General features: G+C 42.9%; 1 protein-coding gene across 1 annotated transcript in view; it reads left to right on the plus strand.

The window, feature by feature from the left end:
• The first annotated feature begins 5,193 nt into the window (after positions 1-5,193).
• The window catches only part of PKD2L1 (polycystin 2 like 1, transient receptor potential cation channel), a 115,098-nt gene continuing 96,149 nt past the window's right edge, over positions 5,194-24,142 (plus strand). The window contains exon 1 of the mRNA XM_068255077.1: positions 5,194-5,464. Within this exon, the coding sequence (XP_068111178.1) occupies positions 5,194-5,464 (271 nt within the window). The remainder of the gene's footprint in view (positions 5,465-24,142) is intronic.

Below are 24,142 nucleotides of genomic sequence, written 5' to 3' on the forward strand. Positions count from 1 at the left end.
CGGATGTCTCAATCACCTGCACAGAGTCTCGTCCAAATGCCTTTCTGCAAGCATGCGTCGACTTTCAATGGCGATTCCCAGCGATCGTCATTTTTCATCCTGCAGGGGGACACAGGAGTGTGGTGCTAATGGACCCCAGAACAACCAGACCCCGCTGCTTCCAGGCAATGGAAAACATAAAGATCAAAATGCTGCTTTTGCATAAACGGCGGTAAATGACGTGCAAGTGTGTGTGTGAACTGGACCTTAGTTGTTGTACCACACAAGATATTTTAGGCAAAACACTGTACAGTATTTATTTTTGCATCTGTAGATTTCTTCATATTTGAGGAGGATTTTTCTATTTTTTTTCTATATAAAAAGTTGAAATTTTAATTCAATTTTTGACATGATTTTGTTTTGAAACTTTTATTATACTCAAAATGGATACTAGACCCTTGCTTGCTGGATTTCAGTAAGTTGCAAGCAAAAATTTCACGAAAATTAATTGAACCACTTTTTTGCACAGAAATCCTGCAGAAATTGAACGCTAGGGAGGTTAACTACTTCAGGACCGTAGGCTTTCGCCCCCTAGTGACCAGGCTATTTTTTACAATTCAGGCCACTGCAGCTTTAAGGGCTCGCTGCAGGGCCATACAACTCAGCACACAAGTGATTTCCTCCACCCCCCCCCCCCCCCCCACCTCCTCCGCCGCCCCTTTTCTGTCCACTAACAGAGCTTTCTGTGATCGCTGTTTCATTGTTTGTTTTTTATTTGTTTGGAGGTTTTCTTGAATAAATATAGCTATTTTTTTTTTTTCCCTGCCCTCCCTCCCCCCCACCAGCCAATGACAGCGATCGGCTGTCGTAGGCATCAGCTTATGACAGCCGATCACTCCTGAGCCTCCCAGCTGGACAGCCGAGTTACATGGCTGTCCTCAGTACATCGCTGCCGTAGATCACAGCATTGTACAATGTAACTAGACGGCGATCGCAGCACTGTACAATGTAAATAGACGGTGATTGCCGCTGGGAGATCGCTTCGCCCCGTCATTGAAGTGGAGATGCACAAGTGATACCCAGCAAAACACACCCCCAGGACTTCACGACAATTGGCGTTGAGCGGTCGGCAAGAAGTTAATGCCACATGAATTAAGAAAAATTAACCAAATTAACCAAATACAAAATCTGTTTTGGGCTCATCGCCATTGATAAATTCCCCGCCGCTAAATGCTATTTTATTTTTTAATTTTTTTACAGAGGGCCTAAAAAGAGAAAGGAAAACTGTTTTTTTGTTTTGTTTTGTTTTGTTTTCAGTATCTCCAAAGCTCATGACAAAGATATAAAAAAATAATTGCAGGAGGCAAAAGGAACTTGTGCAAACATTAGAGCACAAAAGCAATAACAGGAAAACCTCAAATGAAAGATCTGTAGCCAGGCTGCCACTACAGCCATTGAATTCAGGGAAGAGATGAGGTCGTTTGCTCGCCTAAGTATCGGAAATACTAGAGAGACAAGCTCAAGGTCAGGGAGACGAAGCCTCAATGATAGCAGCATTGTTTTAAAATTACATTTTAGCAGCATTAGTAACACACCAGAACGGCCAGGCAGACTAATGTTGACATATTGTGGGGCTTGGATTTCTGGACTGATGTGCGTTCAATTTGTGGTTCGCTTGTGTAGCGAATACTGCACATTAAATTTTGTTTGCTAATTCCCCCGTCCCTCTGCTTATCCCATTGACCTTCTAACGGTCTGCAGCATAGATTTGTAAATGCCGGAGGAATAAAAATTGCATAAGTTGGTATTAAATTTAGTTATTCAGGGTGCTGTAAAAATGTCACCTAGATTCTGATTGGTCAGGTTTTTTTTTATACCCACATAGTACTTAAGTGGTTAGTTGCTACATGTAAAAGATACTTTGGGGGAGGGATGTGTGACCCCTATTTTCCGATAAATCTACCTTCTGCAACTGGAAAGTGACAAAGTGACACCACACCCATGGACGTAACAATAGGAGATGCAACCCCTGCATCCGCGGGGAGCCTGAGGCCCCTATAGGGCCCGCTCAGGGCCGTTTTTGTGGGGCCGGAGGGGTCGCAACATGAGGGGAGAGCATTGGACATTGTCGGTGAGGGGGAACAGTTCCCCACTCCTCACCTCAGGCCCTCCCCTCCAGCATATATCACTGGCAGCGGGCAGGAACACATACCTTCCTGCGTACTACTGCCGGAGATTCCTCTAAGTGTCTGACACCACTTCCTGTTTAAACAGGAAGTAGCGTAAAGCACTTAGAGATCGGAAACCTCTGTGGTGGATGGAGGTATGTGTCTTGCCCACTGCCTGCTGCCAGTGATATATGCTGGAGGGGAGTGGAGGGGGGAGAGCCTGAGGTGAGGGGGGGGACTGTCCCCCCTCCCCGCAGATGTCCAATGCTCTCCCCCTCATGTTGCAATCCCTACAGACCCCCAAATTTTTGCAGGGGCCCCGGTGATTTTCATTTATGCCCCTGACCAAACCTGATAGTTTTTGGTAGCTCAGCACTTGTAGAAAAGAAAAAAAAAAACACAGGGACACCGGGAGCCCAATCTGGTGCATTATCGTAGATAATAGGATCGATATATAAAACAAAGGCTGTTATACTTACAAGGCTGGGTTGCACAGGAGGCAACCACTCAAAGGAGCATGTGGGGAAGTACTGTCATCACTCGGCTTCGTGGTGGAATGGCGGTGGTCGTGGCTTCTCAAGAAAAGTCAACTCACCATAGTTGTAATCCCTGGTCAGGGTCGGGGATGGTGGGGTAATAGAGGGAAGGTAGGAGGTGCCTAGGAGCATCAAAACAGGTATGGACTGTTGGAGTTTCGGCGGTAACAAAAACAAAATTGTATGCTGTTCCCACCTTAAATAATTCTTCTACTGAGAGGCAGGCCATAAAAACAAAAAACCTTTATTAGGTAGTTTATTTAGACAGTGCATTTCACAGCGAAAGATGCTTCCTCAGGTTGAGTTTTGTGCCCCTGGTGGAGTACAAGTAGTCTCGGGCACCTGTTTTTGGTAGCTGCTACAGCAGTAATTCAACTGATGGTTTCTTATGCTTATCATGCTCTTCAGTGGAAAGCTTTCTGGCATCCAGGTCTCTGACAGGGGCTATACATGCTGACAGGCTGGTAGGGTGGGGGGTGTATATATGTGTTTTGTAATGCACTGTATATATTTATATTTATTCACTCCTATCGAAGGCGTAATGCTGAAACATGTCGAGTTGTTAATTTAGTGCACAGGGTGTATGTCGTACCTCCTTACCGTCTGCAGCTACTTGTGTCATAGTGGGAGAGGCAAATTAGGGGAGTCTGAGTCTCTCTGCTACTCATATGGGCTGGAGTAGGGACTTCACAATGTATTGAATCCCCATCCAGAAGCAGAGGCTACCTTGCTCATACCCCCTATATATCTAGCCCTATCCACTTATGACACAATTGTGCTGGTGAGATGCACACCAGCACATGTGATTTTCTTCTATGTATACAGTTTTGTTGCTCACCATTTGGTATTAATTATAACGAATAAAAGTTATATTTTAGTGCATTAAGGGCCTATTTCACTAGGAAATTGTATTTGTAAGCTATTCCTCGAGTACTTAATTTAGTGTTTTTTATGAAACGTTGGGTTGTGGTGGGGATAGTAGCAAATAGTTCATCCTGGCTCGCAGGACAGACTCTAGGTGGAAAATTGAAACAGCCACCTGTTTAGCTTGCAAACTAATTGGCTCTCCCAGATCACTCTAAAACTGCTTTAACTACTTTCGCCTTCTGGATGTTGCTATTACGTCTAAAAGGCTACTACTGCTTCCGCGCGATCAAGCGCCCGCATGCTCCCGTGCCTCTGCTCATTAGCCTGGAGATCAATGAATGGGAACACAGTTCCCATTCATTGATGTAAGTCCCCATTAGAAAGACCGACTGCTTCTTTCAGAAGTCGCAATATTTCTAAAGAAAAAAAAGTTTGCCGTCCTCCCTTCACTTCTTGTAAACGAGCGAGCTCCCTTACAGAACTGAAAAAAATAAATGAATGTGGCTATCTTGTGGCCAAATAATAAAACTACATCTGCATACTTTTTTCTTTAATTATTATTACCATTTATTTTTTTAAATTATAAGCTTGTAAATAGCGATGGACGCAAAACTGTAAAAATGTACCTTTATTTCCACATAAAATATTGGTGCCATACATTGTGATAGGGACATAATTTAAATTGTGTAATAATCGGGACAAATGGGCAAATAAAATACATGGGTTTTAATCATGGTAGCATGTGTTATTTTAAAGCTATTCCATTTTTTTTCTTAATATTCCCATTAAAATGCATTTAGAAAAAAATAATTCTTAGCAAAATGTACCACCCAAAGAAAGCCTATTTAGTGGTGGAAAAACAAAATATAGATAAATTGTGATAAGTAGTGATAAAGTTACTGGCAAATCAATGGGAGGTGAAAATTCCTCTGATGCATAAGGTGAAAAATAACTGAAGGCTGAAGTGGTTAATAAGTATCTTTTTATCTTTGAAGGCCAACTATTTATTATTTTTGCACTCTTTTAATTTGTATAAAATAAAAGCTTAATTAGATCATTTAAATAGTTTTAACACTCTATATAGGTATAAAATTGTATTTTGATAATATAATCAAAAACTGTGTTTAAGTACTCTACTACAAGACAGAAAAAAAGGTCTCATGCTGAGAAGCTGCTGTACTGGTAGGGAAGAGGTTAATTAGATGGCATTAAAATCTATATGTATGGCTATTGATATAGCTATAATGAGGAATTTCAGCGTTCTCCTCATTGCCGATTACTGCTGTCTGCAAACTTGCTCTGTTAATGAATCTTACCTACTAATTTTTTTATTTTAGTTTTTGTAGTTTTACCCACTTTGTCATCAACAAATCAAATCCATTTAAACAGGATTGTGTTGATAGTTTTGTATGACGGCTGCCTGCTAAGTGTGAAAGGAAGTATGAGGAGCAATCTGTGCTCTGACAATAGCCTGGGACAACCTATCTCTGCTAATTTATTGTCCTGTCCCGCAGACAATAGGCAGCTTGAATGACGCTATATAAAGACCTGTTCAGTCCCGGCTCTATTAGTGTCTAGTGGCAGAGCAAAGTGTAATCTATATCAGAGCTGACCTGTGTACAAGAGCCAATACATCAGACAGGATGAACCCAGCAAAGCTAAGGAGCCGGGCAGAAAACCAGCTCAAGGAGGAGCAAGAGATGGATAATTTGGGGAAAAAAGCTTGGGACAACCCGGCCTATGACGGTTCTCCATCTCCAAGGATCAAGGCGATCTACAACCCCAAAACCGTTCTGGAAAACCCCTATGACAGTATGGACCACCTAGGAGACCCACCGCCTTACCAAGAGAAAAAAACCAAGAGGTGTCGTTTTTGCTCAGATTTCTGCTGCAACATCGGCCGAGGAATTCGAGGTAAACCCGTTAATCTAGTGCACAGTTCTTCTAAGTCGTAATAGTTGGACTTCTCTTATCAACATTCTGCGCTGCAGGTATACCTTTGCCAGCTTCTGGGCATGCTGGGACTTCTGGTTCTTTGAGCCTCATTTTGTTTTATATCTGGTTTGGACAAATGTTTTATCAGTCTGATGATTACATATTGAAAAAGAAAGTCCACCAATGTACCGCAAAAAAAATGTTATTTGCATAAATTCTGAGTTTATAAACTACAGTGATATATGTAGATCTTTTCTGATGGTTTTTGTCTATTCTAGAAAATTTTGTGATATTGGTTTTAAAGGACAACTGAAGTGAGAGGGAAATTGCGGTTGACCTATTTATTTTCTGCTGACCCTCTGCCTCTAATATTTTTAGTCCTAGACCTCGAACAAGAATGCAGCAGATCAGGTGTTTCTGACATTGTCAGCTCCGACTAGATTAGCTGTAGACTTGTTTCTGGTATTATTCAGACACTACTAGTGTTGATTGAAAAGAAATACATATGGCAGCCTCCATAATCTTCTCACTTCAGTTGTCCTTTAAGCTAGTGATTCTTTTTTTTCTCTTTGTTATTTTAGGTATTTTTGGGATGGTACTTTTTGTTGATGTCAGTCTTCTTTGCTTGGTATTTCTAGGCTCTGATGAGGCAGAGAGACTATATTATTGTTTCACCCAACAAACCAGACCAGATCTACAGGAGAACGTCCACCTGATTAATTAGAGCTGTACTTAGTGTTCCACAAACTGACACATTTGGGCTTTTTACGCTAGTTTTCTCAGTGTGTAATTTGTACTAATCAGCAGTTGTAACGTTATGTTGAGTATATTCTATTATTCTAAGTGCAGATAAAAACTTCAAATGGCTTTATCTTCAAAAGATGCAGTGATGAATATACACAACAGATGGAGAGCTATTGATTGATCCATACGAACAGGCTAATTAAATAAATGGGCAGTTAAAGGTACTAAACTGTAAACATGCATTTAATTGAAGACCTCAAGAAAAATTCTAATTGGTTGCTGTGAGTTTAGATCGTTTACATATTCGTTTCGTATTTATATTGCGCTGGCATCTTCTGCAGCACTTAATTCAGTATATAGTCCTGTAACTAACTGTACTCAGAGGAATTCATCATCTAATCGTTACCATGGTCCTTATCTCTTGTTCCCAACATAGTCTAGCGCTAACCGTGGCGGTGAAACTCTTAACTACTTGTCAGTATGTTTTAGGAATTTGAGAGGAAACTAGTGCCTGGAGGAAACCCATGCAAATGCAGGCGAGAACATACAAACTCCATGCAGAGAGTGTCCTGGCCCTGTCTTAGCTCTGGATGGCACGAATGCTTACATGCTATACCCCAATCTAAAAAACAGTTGTTATACATAAATTGGTTATTAAAATTGTGTGTTGATATTTATTTAATCTCCAAATTTTGGAAGTGATCAAGGCAAATATTTGTACAAATTTGAAAATGTTAGACTTCTCCTAAGATCAAGGCAGTTACAATGTTGAATATACAATATCCCTTAGCAACTAATCATTCTTAAAGTTAAACACACAAACGCATAAACACAAATCTGCTTGAGACATCCTAGTGATCCCACATTATCCAGTAAATATGTACACTAACAAGTGACAAAATATAATGACCGGTAAGGGCAATCCTGCACTCAAAAAACCCCCAGAAAAATGTATAAAATATAAACATAGCAGGAACCAAATAAAAAAAGTTACAGGAAGTGACTTAGTAGTGCATATATTATACAGTATATTTAGCCACTTGTTGGTGTTCACGTATAGTGCTGCCCTTAGTTATTCATACCCCTGACAAATTTTGACTTAAAGTAACTCTTAGGGCTGGTTCAGACGGGCGTTTTTGTGGCGTTTAACGCAGCGTTTCAGACGCAGCGTTTTTTGGGATCTACTGCCATCCCATGCAAGTGAATGGGAGCGTTTAGAGCTGGCTTTTGCAGGCTTTCATGAAAGCCTGGCAGTAGATCCCAGCGTTGCGTCTAGTCTCAAAAGCAACATGCTGCTTTCAGAGGCAGTAAACGCCAGGAAACAATAGCAGAGACCAGAACTGCTAGCCTTGAACGCTTTTCAAAAGCTTTCAAAAGCTAGCGTTTAAACGCTGGCGTTTAAACGCTGGCGTTTGAACGCAATGCCAAGCAAAAGCTCAGCAGACGCCCGTGTGAACCAGCCCTTATTCAACCAGCAAGTAACTTTTTGATGGGATATGGCATAGGTGTCCCCCAAAAGATAAGACGATGTACAAGAGGCATTATTGTGGTTAAAAAAAACAATCTGTTTTTATTTACACCTGAGCAAAACGTGTCCAGTCCAAAATTATTCATATCCTTCCCAATAATCAATAAAAAAAAGCCTTTATTGGCTTTACAGCAAACGCTTCCTATAATTGCAGACCAGCTTTTTGCATGTCTCCACAGGTATTTTTGCCCATTCATCTTTAGCAATGAGCTCCAAATGTTTCAGGTTGGAGGGTCTTCTTGCCATCACCCTGATCTTTAGCTCCCACCACAGATTCTCAATTGGATTAAAGTCAGGACTCTGGATGGGCCACTCCAAAACGTTAATGTTGTTGTCTACTAACCATTTCTTCACCACTTTTGCTGTGTGTTTTGGGTCATTGTCATGCTGAAATGTCCACTGGTGCCCAAGGCCAAGTTTCTCTGCAGACTGCCTGATGTTGTTGTTGAGAATCCTCATGTATTGCTCTTTTTTCCTGGTGCTGTTTACGTGATTAGGTTCCCTGGTCCGTTGGCTGAAAATGCCCCCAAAGCATTAGGTTCCCACCACCATGTTTGACAGTGGGGATGGTGTTCTTTGGATTGAAGGCTTCTCCTTTTTTACACCAAATGAAGGAAACATCATTGTGACCAAACAATTCAATTTTTGTTTCATCTGACCATAACACAGAAGACCAGAAGTCTTCTTCTTTGTCCAGATGAGCATTTGCAAGGACCAAGCAAGCCTTTGTGTGTTTTATCTGGAGAAGTGGTGTCCTCCTTGGTCTGCATCTGCGGAACTCAGCAGTGTGCAGTGTCTGTTGGATTGTCTGCCTTGAAACATTACCACCTGCAGAGCCCAGATTCACCAGGATGGCCTTGGTGGTGATCCTTGGCCTTTACTTAATTATTGATTTGCTCTGCCCACCAACTTTTGGTTCCTGTTATGATGGTGGTACAGGCAGGGTTAATAGCTCTGTCCCTAGTCGGCCCTCCTGCAGGTCACGACTACCCTATAGAGGAGCAGTGGGTGTGATCTCATTTGCATACCAGACTGGTTTCCCTTGGGACGCCTACTGTAAGTGATTTTGAGAGCACTGTGATGACCGCTACAAAAGTTCTCCTTTCCCAGTGCTTGATTTATTTATTTTTGTACATGATGTCCTTCTCTTCCTGGGAAGGAGGGGGGGGTGCAATTTTTTTATGCCTGAGCCGTGACCCATTCATTACAGAAATGTGGTAGGCTTGCAACTGCTATATAAACTAATTTGCAGCAGCAGTGCTCCAGTTTAGTATAGGGTAGACTGTTTTGCACACATTGCTATCATTACTAGTGCCTACTTTATTAGCACCTACTGTTTTACATTTTTTTTTTTGTACATGGGAGGGATCATGGCGGACCAAAATATGTTACAGGCATCATGTTCCCCTGGCATCTCTTGGTTAGCTAAACTTTGGCCCTGGTGGCTAGGCCTATGGATATAATTCAGATAAATAAGGAACATGGGTTAAGAAACAAATGGCATGTGCATGGATCCTTACCCAGAGTGTGTGTGTGTGGGGGGGGGGGGGGGGGAATCCTTTTTAATATTGTAGCTAGAGTATTTAGATAGGTAGGTGTGGGGGAGGGGGGGGGTCATGGGCGTCTATGTCTCTCTCAATACTGTTGAAAGGCATATGGCCTTTTATGGTACATGAAGGGTCGGGGGGGGGGGGGGGGGTGCTGCACACTCAACACCACCCAGGCTGTATATCTGGTTAAGGGTGTAGTACAGGTTGATTTAAAAAAAAATGTGGCGGTGGTGAGGCTGCGGATATCTGTAATTTCCCAAGAAAATGAGGAGTATTAGAAGTAATTAGGAGTGCATTAGTACCATTCTACCCATTAACTTAACACACTAAAACCTTGAAAAAGTACTTTGTATAAATTCATTTTAAAAGAAGTTAAATTGGTCTTTTTTTTTTTTTTTTTTTTTAAATAAGACCGCTATCTCAAAAAATGTTTAAATGTAAAAAAAAATATATATATTATAGTGCGGTCACGCAGATGCAGTGAAAAGTATGCAGTGACTGGTATTAAAATACAATTTTCAACAGTAACACCAGGCACTGAATGTGCTGGGCCTGGCACAGTATAGCAATTAGCAAGACCCAGCTGTGACAGACAGAGCTGTATATGCAGTGTCAGTGGGCCACACACACACAAAAAAAAAAAAACACATCATAAGAACATTAGTTCTCAAAAGAGCTGTTTTGGCGGTGCTTTTCAGCAATATATATCAGCAAGGAGCAAGCTAACAAGAGCCTAACTAAGCTTTTCCTATGTCTGCAGCAACCTCTCTCCCTTCTCTCACAGCAGCACACAGTGTGAGAACATGGCCTTAGCTGCTGCCTTATATAAGGGGGGGGGGGGCTCCAGGAGGGAGTGCAGTCTGATTGGCTGCCATGTGTCTGCTGACTGTGATGTAGAGGGTCAATGTTTATTCCAATAATGTAGTATAGGGGCGGGTCGAACCAGCATAAAGCTCGCGACCTGATGCGAACACGAATCCGAACCCACGAACCCCACTATAAATGTATTTTTTTTTCCTATCTAGCTCTCACTTAAGCCGTATACACATGGTAGAGATAAATCTTGACAAAATGAGAAATCGATCAGCTGCATAGGTTTGGCAGGAAGGTTTCAATAACAGATCGATCTAATGATGTTGTACACATACACACGATTGGTTCATGCAAAAGACCCAAGAAATTATATAAGGGCCTATTAACACTAGGCGTTTTACACCTTTTTTTTCAAGCGCAGGCGATTTTAAAACGCTGACAAAACGTTTGTGCTATGATTGCCTACGAGAGAGTTTACAGCTGAGCGGTTTGTTTCCGATCCGCTCAGCAAAGCTGTGCCTGTACAATTTTTGGTGTGTTTTTGCTCCTTAATGGAAGGTATAGGAAAAACACAAAACGCTCATAAAATCGCCATTGCTTTCACGTTTTTAAGAATAAATTAATTGTATTTATTCTTTTCCAGATCAAAGAGTTCACTTCCTGACTTGCATCAGGGAGTGAATTACAAAACCGCTCTGAAAAAGTGCTTAGAAAAGCGCTTTCTACAAATGCGCAGTGGAGCGCCGGGAGGGGAAAAGCGCACAAAAGCTAAGAGTTAAGCAATATCTGACAATCTCATAAACGCCTTGTGGAAAAGACGATTGTTGTCAAAATCCGCTGAGATGGATTTGAGAGGTTGAGAGACAAATATCTTTTGTCACCATCATTGGAAGTCTTTTACAAACTATTTTAGAACAATTTTCTGCAGATCAATATTTGAGCGTTCATTTTCCAAAGATTTTTTATCTCAGGTGTGTACATAGCTGTACAGAACGGAAACAAAAAGTCTAATCTGATCTGGCAGGTTGTAGGCTAGCCCATCTCCGCGTGGGGGATTCTCAGGGTTTTCTAAATTTTCAAAAGCATTTCCTGACGGGCAGTTGCTCAGTCCATCTGTGTGCAGGTAAGTAGAGAAGCTGACTGGCTACAGGGAGTGATTTTTTGTAAAAAAAAATTAAAAAAAATTAAGGACTTGTTCACACCAAGGGCGTTGCTAGTCCCAAAGATCAGTGGCACGTGCTACGGATCTATTCTGGGGTGTCCCGAATGTCCCCCAGGCAGAGTCAACACTGTGGAGCCACTATGGGGACATGCTGGGAGCTGTGGTGCTTCAATGGGAGGTATTGTGAGTGCTGTGGTGCCTTTATGGGGGCATTCTGGGAGTTGTGATCCATTAGGTCAGGGAATGCTGGGGTGCTGGGGGGGGGGGGGGCTGCCAGACAAACTGGCAGCAAGCTAGACGACAAAGTAAAAAGCCACAGAAGCCAGGTAAGGTAACTCTGCCTAGGTATGTTTAAGTGGCACTGCCTATTTATGCGATACATTGCATTTATTTATTGTATTAATGGAGGGGGAGGGGGGCTTCATGCAACATTTAGCTTGGCAGGCCTACTTAGACCACTGTTAAAGTGGATCCGAGATAAACTTTTACTCATTGCATAATTGTGTTCCTTTCATATAGTTTATAGGGCATTCCTCAAGCCAAATACTTTTTTTTTTTAATACTCTAATTCCCTATAAACTAAACAAGCCTCGCCCACCGCTTTCCAGTGCCTTGGCACTCTCCGATCCATGTAGCAAGGGCTTATGGGAGCTCAGTCTGGGGAGGAGGAGGAGGTTACTAGCCAGAGATTTCAGAGGCAGAGGGGAGGAGGGAGGAGGATGCTGAGGGCTGGAGATGCTATCAGCTTGTTTGTGTAATGTGACAAACAGAACATGGCTGCCCTCATTGTATCACATGAATAAATCATCTTAAACTATTGAAGCTGTTTGCAGCTAGATTTGCTGTGTAAACTATCTAAACTTTAGATAAGATGTATAGACAAGTTACTTTTTATAGTTACTTTTTCATCTCGGATCCGCTTTAAGTTCATGTAAATGTGACTCCACCCTTGACCTCACCCACATTATTGTGTGTGGTCCCACCTATTTTACAGCTGGACTGCCCAAAAGTGCCCGGCATCTCTTAGGATTTTAGCAACGCCCTTGGTTCACACTAAGAGCATTTTCGCTTTTTTTTTGAAGGTTTAAAAAAAAATTGCCTTAAAGACTCTTCTGCAATGTTGCTCTATGAGTGTTCTCACATAAGCGATGAGCTTTCTATCTAATCGTTAACGCGGCTCCTGCACCATTTTCAGAGCTTTTGTGTTTTAATAGAAAGGATAGGAAAATCGCTAAGTGCTTGAAAAAGCACTTGGTAAAGCTATTTCCAAAGCGCTTTTAATTAATTAATACATTGTATTTATTCATTTCCAGGGCAGTTCACTTCCTGACTGACATCAAGAAGTGAAAAAAACTTCGATACACCAAAGCGCTTAGAAAAGCGATTTTCTGAGGGCAAATCGCTCTGAAAGCACTTAGGAAAGCGCTATCAAAATCGTTCAGTGCTTGCAATGGCGATTTATAATGTGAACAAGGTGTAATACTGTGAATCCACCATGAGGACATGTATTTTACTAACTTCTGTAAGTGACAGCAGCATACATAGGAGAAAAGTAATTTATAGTGCATATCCTCTGGGAGAAGTACTTCTCACTATAAAGCTAAACATGTATTTTACAATTTTTCACAATAGTGGTCCTTTTAATATCCCTAGAATTTAATCCAGCATCAATAATGCCATCTATAAACCACTTGTGCCTTAAACAGGTCTATGTCTATTCTGGAGCCTCTAGAGCAGAGTTCCCCAACCCTGTCCTCAAGGCCCACCAACCAGGGGTGTAACAATAGACCCTGCAAGGGATGCAGCTGCAGGGGGGTCCCGTGGGGGGAGAAGTTTCTTTTCCCTGTGCTGAGAGACTGACAACTAAGGGCACAAAGAGAAAAAGCTTTCTGCTCTCTGCACAATTGTTCTAATGACTGCACCTGCTCAACCACTGATAAGGAATCAATCAAAGTTTTGTAGACAAAGATTTGTAGACAGACCCTATTCAGTGTGCAGCAGGCTCTTGTTTACAGTGCCCAGCCCCCAACCTCTCTACCCCTCCCCAAGTGCTCTGTACTGTAGTGATGCTGGAGGAGTCTGCACAGTGCAGAGACAGTTCCCCTCCATCAGAGATGGACAGAGTGGTTGTAATAAGCCGAGGCTGGGAGCACACTCGGCTGTTTTCTGTATGCGGTTTCTGTACGCCACGTGTCTGTATGTGTGAAAACATGCACATTTTATTACGGAAGCTAATGTAACTGATAGAAAAAATAAGTACAGTGCTTCACTGCTGTCTGTTTTATCTGCTGGGGAAAACCCATTCAAATGTGTGCACTAGCTAATTCAATAACATTGGTTCTCAGTTTACCCGTGCAGAAAGTATCGCTTATCTCTCCTTATTCCACTGCCAAGTGTGGCCGCCTTATACTGCAAGTACCAGGTCCTGGCTTGATGCCATCGACAAGAATGGATCAGGTCCATGCAGCAGTATGAGGCCGGCTGGAGCGTCTGCATGGGAACCATACTTCCCCAGAATCCCTTCCTGCTAACGATCTACATAAGGAGGTGGACGGGGGACCATTGGACTACTAGGAAAGCCTATGGGGACCACTAGACACCAGAATAATATAGTATAGGGTGAACCACTAAAAACCAGGGAACTATATAGGAGACCATTAACACCAGGAAAGCATATAGAAACCACTAGAACATCAGAAAAGCATATGGGACCACTAGACCCCAGGGAAACATATGGGGGATGCCTTGACCACCAGGGGGGACATATGAGAGGGGCCTTTGCCCATCAGGGAAACATATAGGGGACCATTAGACTACCAGGAAAATGTGTGAAAACCACAGGACCACCAGCAAAATGTATGGGGGACTGATAGACCACAAGGGCAGCATATTGAGAAGACCTCTAGAACACCAGGGAAACTTATGGGTCACCACTAGACCACCAGGGAAATGTATAGGGGACCACTAGACTACCAGGGAAGCATGTGGAAGGCCATTAGAATGTGTTCTTTACATATCCTAGCACTTCTTATTGTTTGGTAAAAAATACGAAATAACGCATTTTTTTATTCCTATTAAGACACCTGGACTCGGAGCGATATGGAAGCTGCCATATTTCTTTAACAGTTAAACAATGCACATTGTCTGGCTGCCCTGCTGATCTCTGCCCCTAGATCTTTTTAAGCCATAGATAGTGATGTTCGTCACGACCTTGTGATCACGAGTAACTCATGATCACGAGTCGTTTTGCCGATTACAAGGTCGTAATCAACAATCGTGATTGGCTCTCGATCACTAATGCACTGGTGATTCCACTCGTTACCCGACTCCTGATCATGAGTTACTCGTGATCACTAGTCGGTATTTGCGATTAAAAACCCGCCCACTTTAGCGGTTAATAGCAAAGTCCCCTTACATGCTAGAAACGCCAAATTTGCCAGATATGTTAAGAACAGTGGGAACAACGACATTTTTTTTTTTCCAAAAAGACCTTATAGTTTTTGAGAAAATCGATTTTAAAGTTTCAAAGGAAAAAAGTATACATTTAAATGCAGTAAATGACAGTTAATGTATTTACCGCATCTAAATGTATACTTTTTTTCTTTGAAACTTTAAAATTGATTTTCTAAAAAACTATCAGGTCTATAGGGTCTTTTTCCTCTTGTTCCCACTGTTCTTCTTAACATATCTGGCAAATTTGGTGTTTCTAGCATGTAAGGGGGTATTGCTATTAACCGTTATCAAAAACAATGTCCTCATCTGGGCACCAGCTGGAGTTTAACTGCCATATTTAATAGCAAGCTTCGCATTCAAGAGACAACATAGTGCAGTAAATGTATCAGCAATACATCACCATTCCAACGGATCGTACCACCCACAGAGACCTGTCGGGTCGACAATTGTTTCGCTAAAGTAGCTTCCTCGTGGACCGCTGCTCTCCGCGGCGGGGATAAGGCTCAAACGCCGCAGACAAAGTGGGCGCTTCAAGTACGCAATACTGCGCACGCCCACTTCCTCACCTCAGGCCTATGGTAAGCCCAAGTCCTCCAGAGCGGGCGCGCGTCATCGCTGAGCGCAGCCTCACGCTGGTGGCAATCATGGTCACGTCACCACGCTCCGCGGCGCTCTTCAAGCGTCGCAGTCATGGTAACGTTACTAGTTTACTAGTTGCGCTGCGTCCACCCGGAAGCAAGTCAGAGACCGCCCCCGTCGGACGCAGTCATTGTGTACCATGCAATGGGCTCAACACTGCCAAGGGAGTGTACGCGAGTATCCAGGCCGCATTGAGCAGGATGGTCAGGGGGAACCTTGAATGAACGACATTAATGCATCACTTAAAGGGAAAGTTCCCATAACCAAGGTAAGGAAAGTTACGCATACTTATTAGGGTTAATTGTATTTCTAAAGGACTAGAGAGAGAGAGATACACCAGAGAGTGGCACCCCATTGACAGGTGAAGGCAAGGAGAGAGCAAGCTACACAACTAAACTCTTAATATTTTTGCAAGAAAACGCTAAATTCATTTCTATCATTGAACCCCAATGGGCCCATTGCTTCAGTCCTCGAGATCCAAGTCGATTCCTTCTGAGAAAGCAGTTTCTCTCTATCTCCCCCTCTTCTCGGGGTTACTACAGAGAACAGTCCCACCATCCTCAGATATGCGGGGTCACTTTGATGCACCTCTTTAAAATGTTCCACAAGTCTTGGGACTCCACCTTTGCCCTTTCTAATGAACCTAATGTGTTCTACCAACCGTTCCCTCATTGGGCGGGTAGTTTTACCTATATAGAAAAATAAACAGGGACATAGGAGGGCGTATACCACAAACTCGGTTCTACAGGTTATAAAATCCTTAATTTGAAAATTTATCTGACCCAATCTCACATTCTTTGTTTTATCAATGTGTTCACACGTGGGACAATGTCCACATGGAAAACAACCCTGCATCTTTTTTGTGTCTAACCAGGTTTTTGGCTGTGGTTTTACAAACTCACTTCTGGTTACAAAGGACCCCAAAGTAGGGCCCCTCCTGTAGGCTAACATTGGAGGATTGTGGATTCTAGAACCGAATCCACTATCCTGCTGCAATATGTACCAATTTTTATTTATGATTTCCTTCACCCTATCAGCCATGGGTGTGAAATCAAATGTCATCACAAACCTATCCTCTGGCTCTGCTATTTTTTCTTTTAAAAGACTATCTCTATCCAATAGTCTAGCCCTGTCTAGAGCTGACTCCAATTCTAGTGTATTGTAACCTCTCTCCACAAATCTGTTGGTCATCTCCACTGCCTGAGACTCAAAATCCCTATCCCTAGAGTTGTTCCTTCTCAATCTGAGATATTGGCTATACGGGATCGCCGCTTTAACATGGGAGGGATGGTAACTCTGGTGATGTAGAACCGAGTTTGTGGCTGTCGCCTTCCTATGTCCCCGAGAGATTAACTCACCCTCGTGTACCTCCAAGGTGAGGTCAAGAAAGTTGACCCTATCTCCACCCCACTCACCTGTAAATAACATATTTCTGTCATTTTTGTCCAAATATTCCATAAAGGAATTGAAACTGTCCCTGGTGGAACCCCAAATGACCAGCACATCGTCAATTAACGTCTATTAACCGTTAGCCGTCAAATCATGATCATGAATACTACTTTAAATCACGGTTAAAATCCGAGTCGAATTCGGAATTGGGCATCAAGTCCAGATCACGCCGTATCCGGATTTCGATCCTGCCGTGATTGGATTTACTCAAATCCGTGATGGAGGTATCCGAGCACACATGCTTATTTCAGGTGTGTGATTAAGACACTACTGCAGTCAGAGATCAGCTGACCTCTTTCACACCAAGACGTTGCGTTTTAGGGGACGTTAAGGTCGCATAACGTGCCCCTAACGCAACACATGGTGGAGTTGAAGTTGGACGTCAGATTGAGCTGCTATCCTGGGAAGACCTGATCTTTTCAATGATTCGGATGATTTGAATCGGATCATTGAAAAGATCCGGATCTTTGAACCGAATCTTTGAATCATTTTACTAGGGAAGCAGGAAGCAGGGGACCAGGGGTGCAGCGGAGTGAGAGGTGCAGGAGAATGAGGGCACATTGAGGGAAGGGAGAGATGCAGCAGGAAGATTGTGCTTGTGCACAGAAGCTGCAGTTCCTGTTTCTTCCAGACATCCACTGTGAACCGAATCCTTCATTTTGATGATCTGGATGATTCGACTCACAAAAAAGATCCAAAGATCTGAATTGTTCATGATCTGGACAACACTACAGTGCAGTGAATATTAATTAGCCATGTGGCTAGGAACAATAGCAAACTCTCCCCTGTTTGAGCATGTGCAAACAGTCTAACGCAGCTAAAACCACCTATAACACATAGCATGCTGCACTTTCTTTGAACGTCCAGCGTTACACTGTAACGCAACGTGGGCACTGTGAACAACCCATTGATTTTTTTCATTACTGTGAGTTGGGCTGTGTTACAGGCTGCTCTAATGTGCTGCCTGTAACATCTCACTGTGAAAGCAGCCTAAAGCGTCCAGTGAAAAATGGCGCCGGCTAAATAATGCCCCCCCTTCTGCCCGATATATGTTTAAAACGATATTTATCGTTTAAAAGGTTAAAATAGTGCAAACCTTTTGAACGAAATTTATCGTTTTTAAAATATTTTTTTTTAATCCTGCCTGAATGATATTTATCGTTTTAACCCCTGCTTTGCTGCCGTTTGGAAAATATCTGCCCGCCGGCTTTAATGTGTAATAGCAAAGCCCCCTTAAAAGCTAAAAACACCAAATTTGCAGGGAATGTTAAGAAGAACATTTTTAACGAGGAAAACATTTTTTTTCAAAAAGACCTTATGGTTTTTGAGAAAATTGATTTTGAATATTCTTCTTCTGACCGTGGGAAAATTAAACGCCCGCCGACTTTAGCAGTTAATAGCAAAGCCCCTTTAAATGCCAGAAACGCCAAATGTGTAGGGAATGTTAAGAAGAATAGTGGGAACACGCCGAAAAAAATTGTTCAAAAAGACCTTATAGTTTTTGAGAAAATCGATTTTAAATCTTCAAAGAGGAAAATGTATCTATTTAAATCACGTACTGACATTTCTGCAGCGGAAACAATTCCCGCCGACTTTAGCAGTTAATAGCAAAGTCCCCTTAAATCCTAGCAACACCAAATTTGCAGGATATGTTAAAAAGATACTGGGAAACAATATTTTAAAAAAAAAGGGAAATTTTTTGAACAATTTTTTTTTCGTCGTGTTCCCACTATTCTTCTTAACATTCCCTACACATTTGGCGTTTCTGGCATTTAAAGGGGCTTTGCTATTAACCGCTAAAGTCGGCGGGCGTTTAATTTTCCCGCGGTCAGAAGAAGAATATTCAAAATCTATTTTCTCAAAAACTATAAGGTCTTTTTGAAAAAAAAATGGTTTTCCTCTTGTTCACAATTTTCTTCTTAACATTCCCTGCAAATTTGGTGTTTTTAGCTTTTAAGGGGGCTTTGCTATTAAACATTAAAGCCGGCGGGCAGATATTTTCCAAACGGCAGCAAAGCAGGGGTTAAAACGATAAATATCATTCAGGCAGGACAAAAGAAAAAAGTTTTAAAACGATAAATTTCGTTCAAAAGGTCGGCGCCGTTTTTTAACCTTTTAAAACGATAAATACCGTTTGATAATGTAAGTGAATGGGGCGCCATTTTTATCTAAAGGTGCTGGGCGCCATTTTTCACTGACCCGGCCTAAAAGGATATAAATATGGCAGCCACCATATCCCACTCCGTTCTGGTGGCCTTTAAAATGCATAGGAGATACACCTGACAACCAAGTCATTCAGATAAATCCAGCTTATTTCATGACGGTTTAAATTCACACAAGGAAACTCTGGTCCAAAATGAAATATTACTAGTTAAACCACTATCCAGGAATTTGTGAGGTCCGATGGCATATTTTTGCAGGTATAGGGCTTGCATGATTTGCAAATTGTTGCATTCTGTTTTTACTTAAATGTTGTTATATAGTGCCACAACTTTTTCTAACTATCAAAATAAATTTCATTTTTAACGTATTTTTCCCTTCTACACTGTGCACGTTCCATTGTGATGCCATTGTAACTCAATGGTGCCAAAAAGTTGCACTGTTAGCTATACAGTGAAGCACACAGTACAATGAAAGTATGCTTCACCGCCACTGTAAATGCACATGTTGTCCAGTAAATGCACAGCATGCTGTGCGTTACTCCGGCAAGATGCACCCCACTCTATGCGAACGCACCATAGTAATATCATTGCATCGTTTTAGGATGAGATGATCTTGTCCATTGCAATGGAGCGCAAAGGATTTAGTGTGAAAGGACCCTAAAGGGTCCCGCTTCTTCACCACAGCAACAAAAATTGTGGAAGACACCAAAATAAGATTACCAATATTTACTGATTTACACAAATACCTCAGACCATGTCATGCTGATAATGTACCATCACAGGTAGATAGGGTAGGGATAGGGATAGGGTAGAAAAAAAAACTACCAAGTTTAAATATCTACCTCCATGTCCAAACAAATCCACAAAGAAAAGGTCATCTGCATGAGGAATAATGAATATTCCCAAAACCAGATAAAGCTTCATAAGCAAAAACTTTATTTGAAACACCAAGACAAAAGAATATAAAAACACTTAAAAAATGTGTGACAGACACTGGGGGACTCCGATACAAATATCTAATATATTGAAGTATGAAACATCAATCAGAAATAAATGTGGCACAAGACAGAAATAAAACCAGAATGCAGGCAAATCTTATGTAACTAACAGCACCTGTCTGTGCATGTACCAGTGAAACACGGACGTGCACAGACAGGTAATGACTTTTTTCACTTGGTGCACTTTCATACTATCAGCGCTTTGTATAGCAGTTGGCTGATGGTTTAATGGTTAAGGGCTTTGCCTCTGACACAGGAGACCAGGGTTCGAATCTCTGCTCTGCCTGTTCAGTAAGCCAGCACTAATTCAGTAGGAGACCTTTGGCAAGTCTCCCTTACACTGCTACTGCCAATAGAGCGCGCCCTAGTGGCTGCTGCTCTGCTCTGGCGCTTTGAGTCCGCAAGGAGAAAAGCGCAATATAAATGTTATTTGTCTTGTCTTGTCTTGTATAGCCTACATCTGCTGGGGCACCTATTATGGTGTTGTTTTTTATGCTAGACTCAGTTGTGTTTGTTAACCCTCTATGTCCAAACATCTGGATTTTGAGGCAATATCAAGTAAATGTTAGATGCAGGGCTGGATTTACCATAAGGCACTGTAGGCTCGTGCCTACAGGCCCCTTATGTAGGAGAGGCAGCTCCCCCACCAAAGTGTCCCCCTACCTATTAAAGGGACTACTTAATACTGAGGTGGGGGCACATCTGGTTCCCTATATTTTTTTGGGGGGGGGGGGGGCATATCTACCACCTAGGTTAATGGGGTTGCCAAATACTGGGGAAAATCTAATAATCTACCTAATTGGGGAAGGAAGGAAGGAAGCCTACATAATATGGGTGTGGCCTAAGTTGAGGGGCGGAGTTTAGGGTGCCAGAACGCTTGTACCTACAGGCTCCTGAGCAGTAAATTCAGCTCTAGTTAGATGGTTGAACGTTTGAGAAAGGAAACAATTTAACCTATCTGCGACCGCCTAACGCAGGTTGGCGGCCGCAGAGTGGGTCCATTGTTCCTCAGCAACGGGATTAGGCACTGTAAACAGATGGTCGCAGTGATCAGCCTGCTAGCGGCTAATCAGTGCTGGCAGGCTGTTTTGTGTTTTTTTTAATTTATAATAAAAATAAAAATGTATAAAAATGTATATACCGCTGTCCTCTTGCGCAGCGCTGTACAGAGTATTTTGTCTTGTCACTAACTGTCCCTCTAATAGGCTCACAATCTAATCCCTGCCATAGCCATACCTATGTAACGTAGTGTAGGGCCAATTTAGGGGGGTAGGGGGGAGATAAAAAAAATGAAAACATTTAGCTTTTTTTTAATCAATAAAAAATAAATAAAAATCGCAGCAGCAATCAGAGACCACCAAAAGAAAGCTCGATTAGTGAGAAGAAAAGGAGGTATAATTATTTTGGGTGCTAAGTTGTATGGCCGAGCAATAAGCCGTTAACCCTCCTGGCGGTTTAAAAAAATCCGCCAGGGGGCAGCAAAGTAGTGTGTTTTTTTTTCATGTAGCGAGACAAAGTCTCGCTACATGATAGCCGCTGCTCAGCGGCATCCCCCCAGCCCCTCCAAAGAACAGGATCTCCTGGAGGGCTTCCCCCGTCGCCATGGCGACGGGCGGGATGACGTCACCGACGTCGTGACGTCAGGGGACTCCCATCCACCCCACAGCGCTGCCTGGCACTGATTGGCCAGGCAGCACACGGGGTCTGGGGGGGGCGGCCGCGGCGCAAGGAATAGCGGCGGATCGGCGGGTAGCAGTGGCGATCGGATGTTACACACAGCTAGCAAAGTGCTAGCTGCGTGTAGCAAAAAAAAAAAATTATGCAAATCGGCCCAGCGGGGCCTGAGCGGTGCCTCCCGGTGGCATAGCCCGTGCTCAGCACGGGCTTACCGCCAGGGAGGTTAAAGTTGTGAAGTGCCAATTTGTAAAAAATGGCCTGGTCACTAGGGGAGTATAAACCTCTGGGACTCAAGTGGTTAAAGAGTAACTGTCAGGCTGCAGAAGCTAATTTAAACCTCTATTCTCCTGTGTTAAACAGTTTAGAAGGAAGCAGTGGCGTAGCTAGAGATCCTGGGGCCCCATAGCAAAACATTAATTGGGCCCTCAGATGTAAGCACTCTTAAGCAATGACACCTGCCCCTACCCTATGGAAGTGAGTTAATTGAGCAATTTACATTATCATGCAATCAATATTGCACATAATTCATGGGCACTGAGACAAAGCCAGAGGGAGGAGTAACACAAAAAAGTTAGTAGTGAATACATTAAGTACCCACTGGGCCCCCTATGCTCCAGGGCCCCATAGCAGCTGCTATGGCAGCTATGGCTATTGCTACGCCCCTGGAAGGAAGCCCAAAAGCCATTAGTGAAGATAAAAATCTCAGTTACCTTTGATGTGTGCTTATCAGCAAACTGTTAGACCTAAGCAGGACGCAAGCCGCATACTATACTGCAAAGCATTCTGGGGCCCTCCCCTCGGCTGCTAATGAGACGTTACAGCAGCTTGTGTAATCAGTCCAGCGCGTAGCACTGATAAATCTCGGGCAGAGTACACTGCAGGAGTCAGCTATTGTTCCTAGCCACATGGCTCATTAATATTCACTGCACACTGTGTTATTTAGTACCAGCTTTTCTGTGATCAGGAAGCAGGCAGGACATGACGACACATTTGACAGAAAAACATGGAGCCTGCCATGAGCTGTCAGGAGCATCTATCTCTGCATATACAATATACAAATTCTGTGAAATCCAAACGTGGACAGTGAAATGCATATGTAATGTAAGTACAGCCAATCTTTAGCTACTGATATATGTGTTTATTTTCTCTGAGACCTTATACCTAACAGCTCCTCTTTAACAATGATCAATTTTGTTAACCTGTATAACCAAACTGAAAACACTTTGGAATTTTCAGTGATAACAGATCTCAGTAGGGAAGCTAAAATCCCAAATTGAGTATATTTGCAGAAGTCTCTTTTTAAATCATTTTAACAGATCACATGTTCAAGCTTAATAGGGATTAGTATCATCCAGTCTCCTAGATGGCAATGGGGATATCACAGTAGTCCCCGCATTCACCAGTATGTTGATGGCCGCTTAGGAAGGTAGTATGACGAGATTAATTCATATAGGCAGAATAATGGGTCACGGTCCAGGTATATGAACAACTTCTTGCTCATGTTGTCCGCCACCATAACACAAGGCTTACCTGTATTTTTCGAACTATAAGACACCACTGACCATAAGTTGCACCAGGTTTAGAGGACAAAAACCAGGGGAAATATATATACTAAACCTGGTGCATCCATGGTGAAGGAGCATCTTGTGGATTATGCCCCCTTTGTACTTCATGCCCCCTTGTACCTCGTGTGTCTCCCTGTGTCCTGCTCTGTCCACCTTGTGTCCTTCTCTGTCTGCCTCTGTACTCCTTGTGTCCTCCTCTATGCCCCTTTGTGTCCTCCTTGTGTCCTCCTCTATACCACTTTGTGTCTTCCTTGTATCCTCGTCTATGCTCCATTGTGCCCCCCTTATGTCCTCCTCTATGCCCCTTTGTGTCCTCCTCTATGCCAATTTGTGTCCTCCTCTATGCCCCTTTGTGTCCTCCTCTATGCCCCTTTGTGTCCTCCTCTATGTCCCTTTGTGTCCTCCTTGTGTCTTCCTTGTATCCTCATCTATGCTCCTTTGTGCCCCCTTTATGTCCTCCTCTATGCCCCTTTGTATCCTCCTTGTGTCCTCCTCTATGCCAATTTGTGTCCTCCTCTATGCCCCTTTGTGTCCTCCTTGTGTCCTCCTCTATGCCCCTTTGTGTCCTCCTTGTGTCTTCCTCTATGCCCCTTTGTGTCCTCCTCTCTGCCACTTTGTGTCCCCCTTGTGTCCTCCTCTATGCCCCTTTGTGTCCTTCTTGTGTCCTCCTCTATGCCCGTTTGTGTCCTTCTCTATGCCCCTTTGTGTCCTCCTCTATGCCACTTTGTGTCCCCCTTGTGTCCTCCTCTATGCCCCTTTGTGTCCTTCTTGTGTCCTCCTCTATGCCCCTTTGTGTCCTCCTCTATGCCACTTTGTGTCCCCCTTGTGTCCTCCTCTATGCCCCTTTGTGTGCCCTTTGTGTCCCCTTTGTGTCCTCCTTGTGTCCTCCTCTATGCCCCTTTGTGTCGTCCTTGTGT

Source organism: Hyperolius riggenbachi, chromosome 10 (genome assembly GCF_040937935.1).
Source record: "Hyperolius riggenbachi isolate aHypRig1 chromosome 10, aHypRig1.pri, whole genome shotgun sequence".
NCBI classification, from domain to species: Eukaryota; Metazoa; Chordata; class Amphibia; order Anura; family Hyperoliidae; genus Hyperolius; species Hyperolius riggenbachi.